General features: G+C 40.0%; 1 protein-coding gene across 2 annotated transcripts in view; it reads right to left on the bottom strand.

The window, feature by feature from the left end:
* Positions 1-19,762, bottom strand: part of PTPRG (protein tyrosine phosphatase receptor type G) — a 730,473-nt gene that overhangs the window by 28,369 nt on the left and 682,342 nt on the right. For both annotated transcript variants that reach the window (XM_047778440.1, XM_047778433.1), the window contains 5 exons: positions 12,506-12,602; positions 5,141-5,223; positions 4,816-4,950; positions 3,267-3,401; positions 1,078-1,250 (listed from right to left, as the gene is read on the bottom strand). In XM_047778440.1, the coding sequence (XP_047634396.1) occupies positions 1,078-1,250; positions 3,267-3,401; positions 4,816-4,950; positions 5,141-5,223; positions 12,506-12,602 (623 nt within the window). The remainder of the gene's footprint in view (positions 1-1,077; positions 1,251-3,266; positions 3,402-4,815; positions 4,951-5,140; positions 5,224-12,505; positions 12,603-19,762) is intronic.

Here is a 19,762-nt window from a genome sequence, read left to right as displayed (position 1 = left end):
AGGTTCCCCATTTCACACAAGTCTGTTGATACCCAAACTCTGTGATAGCATTCACCTGTATTTTTGCGATTCTAAGTGGGTTAGCAAAAATGTAGTATTCTCATGGGACTTTAAAGAGAAGATAGGCAAAGGACTTGCCCTGTGGAAGCGTATCATGAGAACAGCCCAAAAGAAATGCTGAGAAGAGGCTGTGCAGCTCTGTAACATACCTCACAAAATAAGCAACATCTATTTGAATACCAAAGTGAAAAAAGCCAAGCAATCCAAATGAAACCCAAGAAAGGCATTTTTAACCAATCGACTACTGTTACTTAAGGTAGCTTAAAGAGGGAAAACATGCATTATCTGTGCTTTATAATAGGTATTTTATATAGCATGTATAAGCTGAAATCCTTTCATATATAAATATTATTTGGAGGAACCCTCCAGAAAAGCCAAAACTCAAAATCTCTATTGTGGAAAAGTTCTAAACTTGTATTTAAGGTTATTTTTTATATATTTGGAACCGCCAACAATTTCCCTATAAACACTGGGGATTTCATCAATAATAAACTGGTGTTATAAAAACTGGGGATTCATCCTCTAAGAGCAGATTTCTTTTTTTCTTTCTTCTTTTTTTTTTTTTTTTTTTTTTGCTTTTTAGGGCCACACCCATGACATATGGAGGTTCCCAGGCTAGGGGTCAAATTGGAACTGCAGCTGCCAGCCTACACCACAGCCACAGCAACGCCAAGATCTAAGCAGCATCTGCAACCTACACCACAGCTCACAGCAACACCCGATCCTTAACCCACTGAGCGAGGCCAGGGATGGAACCTGTAACCTCATGGTTCCTACTCAGATTTGTTTCTGCTGGACCATGAGGGGAACTCCAAGTAGCAGATTTCTTAATGTGAGCAGAATATGGTTGCCTTCTAGAACCCTAACAGGTCTCTGTGGTCCTAGTTTTCAGCAGAGACTCAGTTTCTAAATCAAAGCAATAGCAGGGCCACTGAGGTCCATCACAAGACCACATCCCATGCTCAGCCTGATTCAAATGCTGACTCCCAGGCAGAAGAAAGAGGAGGTCGGGCCTACCTGCAGTGCACCAACACGGGGCCCATTTCTGGCGTCCGGGCTGCTGAGGACCTCCTGACGAAGGTCAGGACTGGGAGGGCATACTCAGGAACTCCCATGTCTGGCCACTGTGTGTAGTGATACTGGATCACCATCCTTTCGTTCTGACGTCCCTTGGGGTTTCCCTTCTGGCCCTATGAGAAAGGTGGGAGAAGATGCCTTTAAACCAGGAGTAGGCATTCTAGACAACAGTAATGTGGGGATGTCAGGAAACGTGGGGTCTATTCTCCATTGGCCCTAAGGGCTGATCCTGGGCGTGGTCCCTTCCTCCCTGTGGCCTTCTCATGCCATCAGTGGAGATGTGACCTGGCTGGATGGGAGGGATCAGACACCCCTTAGAAGGGAAAACGGTTTAGGACTACAAAGAACAAAGGTTAGGTATCGGTTTTCTGGATTTAGAAGCACCCAAAGCATTTTGTAATTTGCACAAGGCCTCCATTTCCTGACTTCCTCCCCGACTCATCTGACCCTGGTCCAGGTCTCCCACTCTTTCTCTGCAGTACGGGTCGGGCCTTCAGGAGCTGGGGGGCAGGGGATGCCATACCTCCAGGCAGTTGGGGGAAGATCCTGAGTGACAGATGATTCTCAACCTCTAGAGGCAAAGGCAACTATCAATTTACGTGTCACTTTCATAACTGAATTTTTTAGTGTAGTTTTCATTTACGTGGCTGCAATTTTTACCTTTTAACCACTGTGGATGAAAAATGTCCCCAAATAGATTTCTTGCTGTGATTTTTTTTTTTAATTACCAATACCTCTAAAATTAATTTTTTTTCATTCTGAGCAGCATTTTTTTTTCAATGACTCAGAACGACCTTTTTTCAATGACTCAGAATGACTCAGAATGGTCTTAAATCCATTGACACTGAAGCTTGTAGGGTGTTTGCCCTGGTGTTACAAAGGCCTTGGGTGGCTTTGGCTTCTTAATTCCTCTGTTACCTCTCATTTTCCTATTTGTTCCTCATTTTCAGTTACTAATTTTTCCTCTCATCAGTGTGCCAAACACCTTAAGTTCCTATCTGACTTCTCCCTCTGACTTAAGCTGTATCTAAAATAAGAGGAAGTAGGCCATGTTTAAATAGCTGAGGTGTTTCCTTGAGTAATGAACTTTATGAGTATAAACTGGTTATGGGTTAGCTTGAGCCAGCTAACAGAGCTATGATAGAGAACACAGACAAAAACAGTGCTACTGATTTTTATATACTTCTGCCATTCTTGGAAAAAAGGCTCTCCATAGATGGAACTGTTAACCTAGGATTGCAAGTGGGCTTCAGAGCCACTGAAATTGTGTATAAAAGTTTGAGTAAATGTAAATTCTTCTGGGGCAAGAGGGTAACAGTTTGATCACATTCTCAAAGATGTCCAGGAATCTAAAAAAATAAATTAGGAACCACTACCACAAACAACTGTCACATCTAAGCCTCCAGAGAGTAATACTTTACATTTTCCTAAGGAGCATCTGTCTTGAGCTCACAGTACCGTTACAGTGATCTATAAGTCTCAGTGGGATGGTGGTTTTCCAACAAGAGAAACTGAGATAACTCGAAAGCAGCATTTCCACAAGGTGTGAATCTCAGGATATTAACAGTTCCATAGAAAAAGGTTTTGTTGTTAAGTTACATGAGGAAACACTCAAGGTTCTATCAGTTTCTTAAGTCTAGCACTCTGACTCCTTGTGTTCATCGTAAATATCTAAGGGGGAACATATATCATTCATTTTCCATACTTGTTGAATCCCTGAATGTGATTTTTTGCAAGCATCCTGCAGGGCTAGTATTCCTTGGGACATGCTTTGGGAAACAAGGCTTTAAGGCTGTCAGAAAACTGGAATTAAAAAGCTAAATCTGCAAACAGATGCTGCCATATTTGCTGGTTAGCAAAATCTCAGAGGACTTTTTCTTTTTTTTTCAAATGAAGCCTCCTTCCTGAAGAGATTAAAGAGCTCCATCAGGCCAGTTAAATTCTATTATGGGCTTTGCCAATATCTTTCACACCATACATTGATGTCAATCAAAAGAGTTGTGAAAAAATGTTTCAAGAATACTTTTTTTAAAACTACATGGGTTACAAGAGTTGGCCTTGGTCGTACAGTAATTTTCATACTAGTTTAAAAAGAGATGCCACGGCAGCCCACCCCATACCCTCAATACCTTCTTCACTTTTGTATTTCTGACTGAAAAACGACGAATAGTATAGCAGGCGTGAACTTTTGTGCTCTTCAGTGTGACGATAATATTTCCGTACTCCTCACTGTTTTCTGTTGGCCAATACTGATCACACTTTCGCTGCAAGAGAAAAAAATTGTAAATTACAGTCGCAATTTATGGGAGGGAGGGGTGCACTGGGGGTTTGGGATGGAAATGTTCTAAAATTAGGGTGATGATGGCTGTACAACTACAAATGTAATAACATTCATTGAATTATATATAAAAAAAGATAATTGTAATTTATGCCACAGTTCCACTGCTGATAATGTGACTTCAAATGACAATGTTAAAACATAGGTAATATCACCACGTTGCTGACTAAAGAAGGAATACATGGGCTGACATCCTTGCCGGCAGGTGTGACCCCTGAAGGGATTAATCTTGGGGCATGTTTGGGCAGGACTATGCGAGAAATGAGCCTAGTGTTCATGATCATCTATTCATACATGATGTACTTTATGAAGGTCCCAGAAAAATCCTGTATGTTTGACCTATAAGAAATGTGGGTAGGATGTATGCTATAAAGGGACTTTAAGTGTCTTTAGGGAGGCTGGGCTGCATTCACTGTTAAAAGAAAGTCTCTTGTAACTGTCAGAGCCTTCATGGTAAAAAATTGGGTCACCATGGAGTTCCCATCGTCGCTCAGTGGTTAACAAACCCGACTAGTATCCATGAGGACACGGGTTCGATCCCTGGCCTTGCCCAGTGGGTTGGGGATCCAGCGTTGCTGTGAACTGTGGCATAGGTCACAGAACAGCTTGGATTCTGAGTTGCTGTGGCTGTGCCATAGGCAAGCAGCTATAGCTCCGATTTGACCCCTAGCCTGGAAACCTCCATATGCCACAGGTGTAGCCCTAAAAAAGACAAAAGACAAAAGACCAAAAAAAAAAAAAAATTGGGTCACCAAAGGCAAAACAGGGACTCCACAGTCAAAGTGAGGCAGTTGTGATTCTGAATAGTGAACCTGAGCTTGATCCTTGTTCCAGCTTAAATTAACATCTAATGGAAATCATAATCCAATAACTTAAATATGAATTATCATCTTTAATAAAATGTCCTCTTAGTGATGGTCAAGGTGTTTAAGCAGTCTTCACTCCACCCAATTTGAACTTTTAGTAGTTCCTTGACTATAATGTTTCTTCCAATGTCCCTGCTTCTGTTCTGTCTACCCCTATACTTGGGATGTCCTTCCCTCTCTTTTCAAGCCTGTGTACTCTTCCTTCTCCTCCATCATTCAAGTCTCATCTCAAATATTAGTTCTTTAAAATAAAAAGTCTCTGGACTCAAGGAAGCGCTCACGTGTTCTGTAGCATCCCTCTAATTAATACCGTATTCATCCTGATCATCGTGTTTAATCCAAGCTCACATTCCTGGCAGGGAGGACATATTATTTCTCTAACTCTTTAGGCCTTGTCAAGTTTCTATCCTATACTCCATAAATATATATATATTTTTTGAATGAAGGTACATAATTAAGCCAAGAAGCTCTTACTCTTCCTTTTTCCACAAGGTTTGTAATCATGACAATGATTCCAGTGTTCTGCTCCCAAATCATCCTCCAGAAATCTTCAAATGTAGACTTTAAAGGTCCCTGGGTGGCAATGTAGGCCTTTGCTTTGTTGTAACCCTTCAAAGATGACACAGCACAAAGTAAGATGAAAGCAGTTATCACAGACCAGTTAATAATTCAAATGCCTTCCATACGGAATAGGCTGTGCTTTTCGAAAAAGCTCTGTGCAGTATTACAACACATTCAATAGTCTCTGTGGTAATCTTCATTTATCAGAAACAGGTTTATAAAAACATTTCTGACTTACATCGACATAGTTTGCATTAATGTAGTCGCTGTGCTTAGAGTCTTTTCCTGGTAAAGGTCTTAACTTCACCCTACTGTGATCATCTACAGAGGATAAGAAAAAAAAAAGGCAAAAACAAAATGTATAATTTAAAAACTAGCAGCATTCTAAAGTACAAAACAAGGCAAAGAGGCTATGTGGCATCTCCCAGAGTGCCCCGAGAAAGCTTTCGGCAGAAGAACAACTAAAAATTCAAAGGTACAGCATTCAAACCCATCTCTAAACCACAGGGACACTCTTACCTCATGTTTTGACCTGTGAGTGCCAATAGGCAAGAAATGTAAAATGAGGTCTTTATGAGTTCATGTAAAGTAATTAAAGTGGCAACCCTCCAAAATTTCCTTGTCCTACACTTTAAAACCAACTTCCAAGGCCTTTGATTACCATGCCCATCCCCTCCCCATTGATACAAATATAGAATGGTGATTATTCTATCAATTCCAGAACATCTATTTCCAGGAGATAACACTGCTAAATTCACTGGACTCCCCAACACCCCAACAGACCTTATGTAAATGAGGGAACCAGAACTTGCTCCTAAGCGTCATCTCATCACAGGAATCTGAAATCCATGGTCAAATTTAAGATCCACTTAACCTTTGCCTCTGAACAAAAGGTGAGCAATGATACGTTCCTCTAGTTGCCCAACAGAATGAGTTTGTATTTACAGGATAAAAAAAAAAAGGAAGCTGAGGTCATACTTCCATTTTTCCCTAGCTAGAAAGAGAATGGGCAAAAGCTGATTTACATTTCTATTTATAGTCTCGATCACAAAAGGCTAGTTCAAAAAGAAGTCCAAAGAGTGGATTAGTTTAGACATTACTGACCTCACACTATATCAAGCACTTTTGGAAAGCCCTCCACATTCTTGAAACTGTGAATTGCTTTTGTTGTGCTGACAATCTCTTAGACTGCAGTGGATGTGAACAAAGGCTGCTTGATATAAGTGGACCCAAATGAAAATATTCCTCTAAGGCATCTGGATCCAAACTCTTATGCCTTAGTAGCATTATATTGTTATTTCTCATACTGACAAATGAGAACACATACTTCTCAAGTTGCAAAATTCATCTTTAATCTAAAAGGTAATAGACTGGCTAAAAAGATCAATAAAGGAGGTGACATCCACATATACCTTGAAAGCTGGATGGCTTCATGAGAGAAGAGTCTTCCTATACTGTATTTCTGGCACATTCACAGACTAGTATTTCTTACTTGTTCCATGACATTTCCATCTTATTCTTTGTTATGAAAAGGTATTAATATAAGGGTAGACCAAGGGGATAGTGATGGGCCCAGGAGCTGACCAAGTGGCCAACAGAACACCAAAACCCAACTCCCTGAACCTATGAAAACAAGCGTCTCATTTAAATTTGTGAAAGTAAATTCTCAAACGAATTTGTGAGAGTATAAATACATCTAACTAGAAAAGGTGGTTTTCTAGCAAAATATAATGACCCTTGGGCCCATCATACAGAAGTTGCTTTGATGTCCTCCTTCTTTGTCACACAATTTTAGCTGAGGAAGTGAGGTCACCAGAAGTAAAGGCTGCTGTGATACAGAGAATGAGTGGACATATGCAAAGCACATATATGTGTGTATCTCTGATTCATATGGTTAGAAATGAGGTATAGAGTTGGATAGGTCCTCACAGTCTCAGGAAGGTGAGTCTTGAGTGGGTTGGTCAACGAATACTGCCAGAGTTAATCCATCCAAAGACGGACAAGAAAATAAAAGTCTGACTCTTCTTCCTTGTTCTCCTTTTTTCCTTTTCTCCTTATCCTCTCAGATAAGTGAAACAAATACTCTTATCCAAAAATGACTTTTGGTTCTTTAAAAACTTTTTCTAGAAGAAGCAAAACTACATTCATAGATGACATGATCTTCTACATAGAAATCCTAAGGTCATATATGTGAAGTCCACAGCTAACATCATACTCAATGATGACAAGCTGAAAGCTTTTCCTCTAACATTGGGAACAAGACAGGGATGTCCACTCTTGCTATTTTTATTTGTCATAGTATTAGAAGTCCTAGCTTGAGCATTTAGGCAAGAAAAAGAAATAAAAAGTATCTAAATTAGGAAGAAATAAAACTATCATGATTTGCAGATGACATAATATCATATAGAGAAAACCCTAAAGATTCTGTCAAAAACTGTTATAACTAATAAATGAATTTAGTAAAGTTGCAGGATACAAAGTCAACACACAAAAATCTGCTGAATTTCTCTACACTAATATAGAACTGTCAGAAATAGAGAAAAACATGGAGTTCCCATCGTGGCGCAGTGGTTAACGAATCCAACTAGGAACCGTGAGGTTGCGGGTTCGGTCCCTGGCCTTGCTCAGTGGGTTAAAGGATCTGGAGTTGCCGTGAGCTGTGGTGTAGGCTGCAGACTTGGCTTGGATTCTGAGTTGCTGTGGCTGTGGTGTAGGCTGGCGGCTACAGCTCCAATTCGACCCCTAGCCTGGGAACTTCATATGCCTCAGGAGTGGCCCTAAAAAAGGCAAAAAGACAAAAAAAAAAGAGAGAGAGAAAACAATCCCATTTATAATTGTATCAAAAAGAAGAAAACATCTAGGAATAAATTTCACCAAGGAAGTGAAAGACCTGTATGTTGACAACTCTAACACATTAATAAAAGAAACTGAAGAAGATACAAATAAATGGAAAACTATTCCATGCTCATGGATCAGAAGAATTAATATAGTTAACATGTCCATACTACCCAAAGCAATCTGAAGATTCAATACAATCCCTATCAAAATTCCAATGGCATTTTTTACAGAAATAGAAAAAATAATCCTAAAATGTGTATGGAACCATACAAGACCTCAAACAGCCAAAGCGATCTTGAAAAAGAAGGACTAAGCTGGACGCATCACACACCCTAATTTCAAATTATATTACAAAGATAAAACAATTAAAACAGTATGGTAATGGCATAAAAACAGACACAGAGATCAGTGGGGGACAAAAGAGGACCAGAAATAAACCCAGGCAAATAGAGTCAACTGATTTATGACAAAGGAGGCAAGAATATACAATGGGGAAAGAACAGTCTCTTCAATAAATATCGTTGGGAAAACTGGACAGCCACATGTGAAAGGATTTGATTGTATTACCATCTTACACTATATGTAAAAATTAACTCAAAATGGATTAAAACCTTGACTTTGAGACTTGATATGAAACTCCTAGAAAAGAAGAGAAAAAAGGGTCCTTTACATAGGTCTTGGCAGTGATTTTTTTTCAATCTGATAGTGCAACAAGAGCAAAAATAAACAAGTTGGGTAACATTAAACTGAAAAGCTTCTACACAGCAAAAGAAACCATCAACAAAATAAGGCACCTTACTGAATGGGAGAAAACATTTGCAAATCATATATCTGAAGAGGGATTTATATTCAAAATATATTAAGAATTCATAGAGCTACCAAAACAAGTAATTAGTTAAAACTGGACAGAGGACCTAAATATACATTTTTCCAAAAAAGACATATGGATGGCCAATGGGTACATGAAAAGGTGCTCAACTTCATTAATCTTCAGGGAAATGCAAATCAAAACCACAAAGAAGTATCACCTCACACCCGTTAGAATGCTATTACCAAAAAGATAAGAAATAACAAGTATCATACACCTATTAAAACTAATAAATGAATTCAGTCCAGATGGTAAGGTACATCAACAATCAAAAATCAATTGTATTTCTATTCACTAGCAATTAACAATCTGAAAATATCTGAGTAAACATTCCATTTGCAACATCATCCAAAAGAATGAAATAGCTAGAAATAAATTTAACAAAAGCACAACACTTGTAAAATGCAGACTCCAAGACAATGCTGAAATAAATAAAAGATGACCTCAGTACATGGAAAGATGGGCTCATCTTCATAAACTGGAAGACCTCGTTTTTTTAAGATGACAATGCTCCCCCTATTAATCTAGGGTTCAACATAATCTGTATTAAAATTCCAGCTATACTTTTTTTTGCAGTAACAGACAAGGTGACCCTGAAATTCATATGAAAACATAAGGGATAGAGAACAGCCAAAGCAATCTTGAAAAAGAACAAAGCTGGAGGACTCACAGTTTCCATTTTCAAAATATATTACAAAGCTACAGTCCGTAAATCAAGACAGTGAGGTACTGATATAAGAACAGACCTACAGATTAATGGAATAGAATTGAAAGTCTGGGAATAAACCCTTACAGTTATGGTCAGTTGATTTTCACGGGATGCTAAAACAATTTAATGCAGGAAAGAACAGTCTTTTCAACAAATGGTGTTGGAGCAACCGGGTATCAAGAACATGCAAAGAAGTGAAAGTGCACCCCTACCTCACATCATATACAAAAATTAAATAGACCAAAGACCTAAATGTAAAAACCAAGACCAGGAAAACTCTAACAACAACAACAACAACAAAAAACAGGTGTAAATATTCATAATCTTGGATTTGGCAGTAGTTTGTTAGATATGACATCAAAAGCAAAAGCAACAAAAGAAAAAATAAACTGGATTTCACCAAAATTTTAAGTTTGTGCTTCAAAGGACATCATCAAGAAAGTGAAAAGACACAGTACTGAATAGAGAAAAAAAAATTGCTGCCTATACACCTGATAAGGGATTTGTATCTAAACTATATAAAGAACTGTTATAACTCAACAATAGAAAAAGAAGTAATCCATTTAAAAAATGGGCAAAAGATCTGAATAGACATACAGGTGGCCAATGAATACATGAAAAGATGTTCAACATCACTAATTATTAGGCAAATGCAAGTCAAAACCACAGTGAGATACCACTTCATAGTCATTAGGATGGCTATTAGCAAAAAACCAAAGTAACAAGTGTTGGCAAAGGTCTGCTGCTCCTGGAAATGTAAAATGGTGCAGCCACTTTGGAAAATAGTTTGGTAGTTCTTCAAACTGTTAAACATAAAGTTACCACATGATCTAGCCATTCTATTCTAAAGATATACCCAGGAGAATTAAAAATACATCTATAAAAAACATTGTACACAAATGTTCATAGCAACATTACTCCCAAAAGTGAAAAAGTAAAAAATAACCCAAATGTACATCAAATGAGAAATGAATAAACCAAGTGTGGTATATTCATACCATGGAGTATTATTTAGTCACAAAAAGGAATGAAATACTGATGTAAGGTATACCATAGGTACATCTTAAAGATATGCCACGTTGGAGCTCCCATTGTGGCTCAGTGCTAACAAATCCAACTAGTATCCATGAGGACACAGATTCAATCACTGGCCTTGCTCAGTGGGTTAAGGACCTGGCGTTGCTGTGAGCTGTGGTGTAGGTCACAGACTCGGCTTGGATCTGGCATTGCTGTGGCTGTGGTACAGGCTGGCAGCTACAACTCTGATGTGACCCCTTGCCCAGGAACTTCCATATGCCACAGGTGTGGCCCTAAAAAGACAAAAATAGAAAAAAACAAACAAACAAAAAAACATGCCAAGTAGAAGAAGCAAGACACAAAAGGCCATATATTATATGATTCCATTTCTATGGGATATCCAGAATAGGCAAATTCATAAAGACAGAAAGTAGGTAATTGGTTTCTAGGGACTTGGGAGAGGGAAGAATTGGGAGTGACTGGGTAAGGGGTTTTTTGTTGGGGTGCTGAAAATGTTCTAAATTGTTTGGAGGCTGTACCTGCAGCAATATGGAAATTCCCGGGCTAGGGATCAAACCCATGCCACAGCAGGGACTTGAGCCAAAACACTAGCAATAGCTGGATCCTTAAACCCCTGAGCTGCCAGGGAATTCCTGCTATAAATTTATGTTGTGGTGATGGATGTACAACTCTGTGCATATGATAAAAACCACTGAAATTCACTTCAAACTTAAATTCAAATTAACGGAAATTCCCATCATGGCTCAGTGGTTCACGAATCCAACTAGGAACCATGAGGTTGCGGGTTTGATCCCTGGCCTTGCTCAGTGGGTTAAGGATCCAGTATTGCTGTGAGCTGCGGTGTAGGTTGCAGATGCGTCTCAGATCCCATGTTGCTGTGGCTCTGGTGTAGGCCAGTGGCTACAGCTCCAATTGGACCCCTAGCCTGGGAACCTCCAAATGCCGCCAGTGCAGCCCTAGAAAACGCAAAAAGACCAAAAACAAACAAACAAACAAACAAACAAAAAACAAAACAAAACAAAAACCCCACCAAAAACCTCAAATTAACATTGAAATGGATGAATTTTAGGAGTTCCCGTCGTGGCGCAGTGGTTAACGAATCCGACCATGAGGTTGCGGGTTCGGTCCCTGCCCTTGCTCAGTGGGTTAACGATCCGGCGTTGCCGTGAGCTGTGGTGTAAGTTGCAGACATGGCTCAGATCCTGCGTTGCTGTGGCTCTGGCGTAGGCCGGTGGCTACAGCTCCGATTCAACCCCTAGCCTGGGAACCTCCATATGCCGCGGGAGCGGCCCAAGAAATAGCAACAACAACAACAACAACAACAACAACAACAACAACAAAAAAGAAATCGATGAATTTTATATTGTATGTGAATTATATCTCACTAAAGTATTATTCAAAGTCTACAGTACTATGCAAATTTAGTCCAATTTAAATGTGTTACTATGTAAAATTATATGTACTATGCTCCTGACCATAGTGTATTTTGGCCACAAACATCTCTGCCACTGCCCTTAATACTGAAGCATATATTTTCTGCCAGTGACCCAAGCCCCAGTGTCTATGAAAAGTTGCATTCTAGCTGTAGCAGTAGTCTGCTCTCCTAGGGTATTCCGTGAGACTCTATAAGAGGAACATTTATTTGAGTCTTAAACCTCCAAGGTATTCTTGACCCTGGAAATGTATTAGACAGGACTAAGTACAGGGTCTGCAAGGACTGGTATAAACCAGTTACCTAATCTTACACCGCTTTGAAATTCAGCTTCCTTGATTTAATTCTCAGTATCTCTCTTTGTATTAAAAGACTTGGCTCTCACTGGTTAACAATAATGCCAAGATAGTCACATGACATTAAACTTTGGTTCCCAGCAATGGATATGAAAACAATTCATGTGAGAACGGTAAAGCTTGGAAACATTTCCTTCAATAACCTGATGGTTAAGCAGAGATCAGACAGCTTAATGAAAGACTAAGGGGGCAGAAAATGTCCCCACTTCTTGTACACCACTGAAGATGGGCTAATGGGAGGTTAACTTGCAAGTGTGACTTTCTCTTGGCATTCTGATTCTGATTGCTTGCCTTTTGGCTGATAACCAGCAAGAAGATTTGATTTCCCTGCAGTTGAAGACAGTATAAAGTTTATTACTCACATGCTAAAATGTTGATGTATCTGTTTTTGTGCTTGTTATCTGGATGATTGGAATGTTCTGCAGTGATGTTCATGTCAGCCGTACAGCGCTGGACTTCCTAGTGAAGAAGACAAACATTGAGATTTCAAAGATTTTTAGACACGCTTTAGACGTTTAACAATAAGGTCATAGAAAGAAAGGAACTATTTACATCCAAATGCATAGAGTGTTTACTCACTCCCTAGCTACTGGCCACCACGACCTCCCCAGATCAACTACGGAAATAATTACTGACATATTCCCTACAAATGTAGGAAGGATGGGAACAAGATAAGAGGATTTAATTCTTTACTAACTCATCAATCACCTATTTATTCCTGTATTTAGCCTAGACATGGGGATTACAACACACTATCTCTTTCTGAGTACGTTGCAGTTGGATGGGTAAGAAAAACATGCAAAAAGGTGATGATGATCAAATGTGATTGATTACAGTAGGAAAGAAGCCTGAAGAAACCGTGATGGGAACACAGAGGAGGGCTTTAGACATGAGATGATTCACCCGGGTCTGAACAGGATGAACAGGAACATTTCAGGCAGAAGAATAATCTCCACCATGATCTGCAATATGTTAATAGTCCTTATGGCCTTGTTTTATAACTAACAGGCTATGAAATGACTGTAAAGACTCAATCCTGAAATGATACTAATACAGAACCCAGGCAGTTGTCATATCTGACTCAAATATATATGGTTCTGAGGCATTGTTGGTTAACTCCAATTTTATTTATGTTATCCTCCTTTAGAAAAATAGCAGTGGGAGAAGCAAATCTTTCTCTGGTTACCTTTGCTGTGGATAGAATATGACCCATTAGCCTAATACAAGATTGTTAAAAAGCCACATTTTTCTATACCGTATGCTTCAAACCCAAGAAAGTACTAGAGCTAACTAATAAGGGAAGTAATTAGCAGTGCACAGCTGTAACAAAGAGCAGGAACAAAGTGACACAAGATTATCTGGAGAAATGTTTTACATGTAACAGATGTAACAGAGTTTACAAGTATGCCGACTTTTCTTCACAAAGGAATTGCATAGCAATTACGGATGATTTCCACAGCCTCTACATCACGCATAATGAAATCAGGAACTGGCAGTCTTTTATACCCACAGAGTACTGAGGAGGAACTCACCACCATCAAAGACCTTAACTAAGGTATAAAAACAAAGGGTCACTATCTGTTCAAAGAAACCATATTCATGGACACCAGATTCTTATAGGCTGGATGTTGAACTTTTTATAATTGTAGACATTCCCAGTTGAAGGAAGGAAGGGAGGGAGGAAGAGCGCCACAGTCATTAATTCAACACATCTCTGGGGAAAGTTTGTTTCATAACAATTCTTTATCTTTTTTTTTTTTTTTTTTTTACTCAAGGTGATCAACTCTGATGTTTGCTATTCCATCTATAACAGTTTATAACTTAACACTTTGGCAAATGCTAGCTCAAAGGGCCTTAAGGCTGCCTTTGGCTCTTTCCTCTAAAATAAATAAATAAATAAATAAATAAATAAATGAATAAATAAATAAATAGTAAAGCGTGAGCACAACATTACAAGTCTGATACCTTAACGTCTCTAAGAACAGAAGCAATGCTGGCCACACTCAGAATATTTGGGGGACCTGCCTTTTAAAACTGGTTTGAAAGCCTGAGGCATCTCTTTTGCATAGTTTCAGGGGCAGAAAACCTTTGACAATGGATCTGTATTCTGTGGTAGACATTAATTCAGTCTGTACCCAAATCCCTGAACTAAGCTGACATGCTTTTGTTTCTGGGTTTTGAAGGTCATACCTTTGGCAAGTACCTCTTCAGGGCTGCTGCTCAGGTATCCTGGGCTGAGATTTCAGCTTTTTGAACTTTAGTTTGAGACACCCTTTTTTGATTTTTTTTTCCTCCATTGCATGGATCTGACCACACAGTATGGACTGAGGTGGGGCTTCTATTAGAGTATAATGCAATTGACCAAGACTGTTTGGGAGCAGCTGTCTGCACCGTTCAAAGCAATCATTCAATATGGCCAATCAAACTCTGAGTTATCTAAAAACCCTGGTCTGATCCGTTGCCTCTATTTCACTTTTCCAATTATGTGAATGACAGAAAACAAAGAATAGTCATAAATAATGTTAAATCTGATTTTATTAGAACCAAGAGGTTTGCCTAAGGCCTTCTGATTTTGTCTTGCAGATAATAATGTCATCAGTAATTCCTTGCAGTACTGCCTGGCTCATTTAGATGCTGATAACATCATCTGATCCCAGAGTGGCTTTTCTCCATCACAACTGGCATTTCAAAGTTAATGTGATTTTAATAGGTGCTAAAACCCTCTGAAGTGACACTGGCTGATAGAGTGTGTAGAGTTAAGTTACCTATTCAGCACTCTGAGAAATAGTTCAAGATTTGAGCTTGTTTGTATTTTACTGTCTCTATAGCAGAGCTGGGATTCTCAAAATGAATATTCTGAGTATGAACAGGCATGCTACCACAGAAAAGGGCCAGCCAGAAATAACATTTAAAATAAAATATAACTTCCACAGAAAAGAAAATCATGGACATGGAGAACAGACTTGTGGTTGCCAAGGGGGAGGCAGAAGGAGTGGGATGGATTGAGAATTTGGGGGTAATAGATGCAAACTATTGCATTTGGAGTGGATAAGCAATGAGATCCTGCTGTAGAGCACTGGGAACTATATCTAGTCACTCATGATGGAGCATGATAATGTGAGAAAAAAGGAATGTATATGCATATGTATGGCTGGGTTCACCTTACTGTATAGTAGAAAATTGACAGAACACTGTAAACCAGCTATAATGAAAAAAAATTAATAATAAAATACAATTTAAAAAATGAAGAGACAAAACCCCTCAAAGTTGAGGGACACAGGCTATGTCACTCCTGCCTAAGGCTGTGGATGTGCACAGCTGTTCCAAGGGCACATGGAGACCTATTGTCCTCCCATTCAGTAGCTCAATTTGGAAAGACAATTCAACCAAAAAAATGGATCTCAAAATCTCTCAGATGACTCAGCTTCACAGCAAAGCAAGCTGAGAAGGAAATATTTCGGACCTGGTGACTATGTGTTAGTTGGAGAACGTGTAATTTCCTCAGTGTCTGCATTCAGGAAGCCCACAGCTGAGTTCAGGGGACTGTTTTACAGAAGACTGATGAGTTCAGGTCATGACCACAGCTTTGTGTTTGCTTCATGTCACACAGAGAGCTGGTCCTTGCCCGGTCCTGCCTCCAGTGTCCTCTGCTCAGGGTATCTGCTGCCACACTGATTTTCTTCAACTGCTGCTTTGACTTCCTGATTCTCTTATTCAGAAACCTCTAGAGAGATTCCATATCCCTCAGCCAGGCTTTCAAGGTTGTTTCCTCTTTTCCACCCACTCCCTTCCCAGTGCCAGAGAGTTAGAACTCTGTGTCCCTTGAAGAGACTGTGTAACTGCCTGCTTTTTGCCTCATTGCCATTTTCCTCGCTAAATATGCCTGTCCTTAAGTCCAGATCCAAGTTTTTATCTAAAATGACTGTCTTACCCTCCAGGAAAACCATCTTTGGAGAGGAAATCAGTGTCTATCATCCTGCAGCTGGTCTATAAGATACAATTATTTTTCATGTAGGATTTGTGAAATTTGGCTAATGCATTTTTCTCATGCTTCATAACCTCAACCTAACCACAATTTTTTTTTTCAAGTTAAAGTTTTGAAATGTTTTCCTCTAGGACTTTTAAGACTCAACTGGCATTTTGTCACAGAGGCTCAGGAACAAGGTCATTTTTTGCCCTCTGTAGGCAGCATTATTTTGCAGCCTTTGCCTCTGTCTAGGAATTCCCCAGTATGTATCATCGGCAACCCGAGAACTCCGCATCTTACATAACCCCACTGTGGCCACTGGTCCCTTGGTGCATGGGCTCAGGTGGACAAAGCTTTGTTCTCTTGATTTAAGATGAGCAACCAGCCCAAATTTAGCTCAACTGGAGTTAAGTGAAATAGCCCTGATCCCCCAGTGGATTCTTGTCCAGGGGTACTGGACCTCTGGCTTCATCTCTGCATTCAGCTTTTATTTATTTATTTTTGGCTTTTTAAGGCTTCACATGTGGCATATGCAAGTTCCCAGGCTAGGGGTCCAATCAGAACTGCAGCTGCCAGCCACAGCCACAGCAACACAGGATCCGAGTTGCATTTGTGATCTATACCATAGTTCGTGGCAACGACGATCCTTAAGCCACTAAGCAAGACCAGGGATCAAATCCACATCCTTATGGATATTAGTCAGTTTCTTTCCACTGAGCCACAAAAGAAACTCCTCTGCACTAGATGTTAAACCTGTGATGCTTCTGACCCCTGTGATTAAATCTGTTGACCCACGGGGCCTTGGAGCACCCCCTTTTCTGAAAGGTCACAGCTGGTATCGTACCTCTGGAAGCCTCCTGGATTATGACTGGGGAGACCTAGGAAGAGTGAGGTTGCAGTCAGCTAGGGTAGCCAAGGGAATAGTCACTGAATGCTATCCTGAGACAAGGACTGATGTTATTTCCAGCGACTGCAAAATCCGGTAGAGGTATAATGTCCCCAGCTTCCAAAATTTATCTGACAAGGACAAAACACTGGCTTTCCACATCACCTCTAGACAAAGACTCAAAATTACCAGTGAATCATTTTTCTCATTCTCCTCCAAGCAGCAAAGTTCTGAACATAGTAGAGCTATTCACCAAGTTGTTTCTTTTTTTCACTTCCATCCAAGATTTTTAAATAAGAGGGGGCAAAGAGACTTTATTTGGAAATAACCAATCAAAATCCATAGAAGCCTTTCTCCGGAGCTCCCATTGTGGTGCAGCAGAAACAAATACAACTAGAAACCATGAGGTTGAGGGTTCAATCCCTGGCCTTGCTCAGTGGGTTAAGGATCTGGCGTTGCCGTGAGCTGTGGTGTAGGTCACAGATGCAGCTCGGATCCCACGTTGCTGTGGCTCTGGCGTAGGCCGGTGGCTGCGGCTCCGATTAGACCCCTAGCCTGGGAACCTCCATATGCCAGGGTGCGGCCCTACAAAAGACAAAAAGACAAAAAACAAAACAAAACAAAAAAAACCCCAAAACATAGAAGACTTTCTCCTCTGCACTTATCCAGAACTTCACTTCTGTTATAGCATTTATTTTGCTTTGCCGTCTCTCTTCTCAGGCTTGTGCTCTCTGGTCTTCTCCCATCCCCACCAGACGGAACTCCCTGAGGACAAGGTCTCTGTCCAAGTGATCTTTGTACCTTATGCTCTGGCAAGAGAATAGCAGGTATTCAGAAACTGCAAAATGAGTTGCTTTATCTCCTCTTACTGGCCAAATAGTAACCGGTAAGTGGTTTTCCCTATAATCTTTTTTTTTTTTTTCTTTCCTTTTTCTTAGGGCCACGCCTGCAGCATATGGAGGTTCCCAGGCTAGGGACAGAGTTGGAGCTGTACCTGTCAGCCTACAGCTTAGCCACAACACGACCAGATTTGAGCCACATTTTGACCTACAGCACAGCTCATGGCAATGCCGGATCCTTAATTTGCTCAGCAAGGCCAGGGATGGAACCTGCAACCTCATGGTTCCTAGTCAGATTTATTTCCGCTGCGCCACAACAGGAACTCCATTTTTTTTTTTTTTTTTTTTGGTTTTCTCTATAATCTTAAAATTAGTTCTTGGACAAACTTCAGGCCTCTATTCTGAGGATATATAAGGTTTTTAAAAGTCAGATTCTTAGCAATCCGGGAAGGCCTGAAACCATGAAGATCATGTACGGGCTCCTAGTACTCTTAGTGGGAGGCTCCTTATTTTGACTGCTCTCCCCTCTCCTTTTTTTTTTTTTCCCAAGGAACTCACTGGCCCATCAGCTGTATGACCAGTTTTAGATAATCACTGATAATCTTGGTTATTTCTCCTTTGACTTCAGCTCATTATAGGATACTACTTACTCTAATGAAAGTATAGAAGGTGGAGTTCCTGTTGCGGCTCAGCAGGTTAAGAACAGGACATGGAGGTTCGATCCTTGGCCTCCCTCAGTGGGTTAAGGATCTGGTGTTGCCATGAGCTGTGGTGTAGGCGTGCAGCTGTAGCTCCAGGTCAACCCCAGCCTAAGAACTTCCATGTACCACAGGTGTGGCCCTAAAGAAAAAAAAAATTACAAAAAGTATGGAAGGCATCAAGGTTAAATATGTGGGCTTGAGTCAGAAAGCTTGGCTTTAAACCCTACTACTGCCATTTCATAACTGAACCTCCCAATGCCTCAGTTTTCTCATGGATAAGTTTCCTGATTTGCAAAATGGGAACAATAAATACCTCATGGGGGCATTTCTGAGGAATGAGTGAAATAGTCCAGGCAATAATGCTAAGGAGATGCCAGCTGTCATGATTCCACATAAAAGGATCTGGAAATCTGGGGTTGAGGTTATTACTCTCTCAACATGATAAGGGTTTTGTTTTACTGTTGTTAAATTATACAAAATCTCTTGTGCCTTCTTTTTATAGCCTATTACTATCTCTCATTTATATATAAAGAAAAACCTTGATAGTGTGTTATACAGCCTGTTACCATTTTCCTTTTCAGTAGAGCTACCAAAAAGGAATACTACTGTTTTAAAATACTTCAAATTTCCCCTAAATGAGACGACAGTATGTGAGTGAGCTTTTCTACTCTCTTATTTCCCCCTTTACATTGTTGTCTTACTCTTCTCTGCAGGAGAAAGGATGTTCTTCCTAGCCTGAACAGCTCTGATGTGAAACCTTTCCAACCAGGAGAGAGTACAATAGTGAGAGTAGAACAGTGGTCCCCTCCTCCCGGCCCTGCCCTTTCCAATCCCCAAACTACCAGCTAATAATATTTCAGCCACAGATTTCAACAGAGGTGATGAAAGCTCCTAGCCATGGCTTTTTTTTTTTTTTTTTAAGCATGTAAACTGGGTACAGATGCCCAGGACTTGTTAACAGGCGTGATTTTGATGCAGTGGAGCCCATTTTAAGTCAGATCAAGTTTACAGAGGTGTAGCTGATTATTTTGAATAATTAAATGGTGTCAAAACCAGCTGTGATGAATAGCACTGGGGTCTCAAATCATAAATAATTGAGAAAATGGAGCTGCATTTGATCATCCTGATCAAATTCTGTTCTCTAGAGGATAAATGTTTGTCCTGAATACCATCAACATTGTTAAATGCCTCAATATTCTTGCTCAGTCATCCAGCCAACAGTCAAT

The sequence above is a fragment of the Phacochoerus africanus genome, chromosome 1 (assembly GCF_016906955.1).
Source record: "Phacochoerus africanus isolate WHEZ1 chromosome 1, ROS_Pafr_v1, whole genome shotgun sequence".
NCBI lineage: Eukaryota > Metazoa > Chordata > Mammalia > Artiodactyla > Suidae > Phacochoerus > Phacochoerus africanus.
Note: the sequence above shows the minus strand (reverse complement) of the source record. Positions and strands in the feature narration are given on the sequence as shown.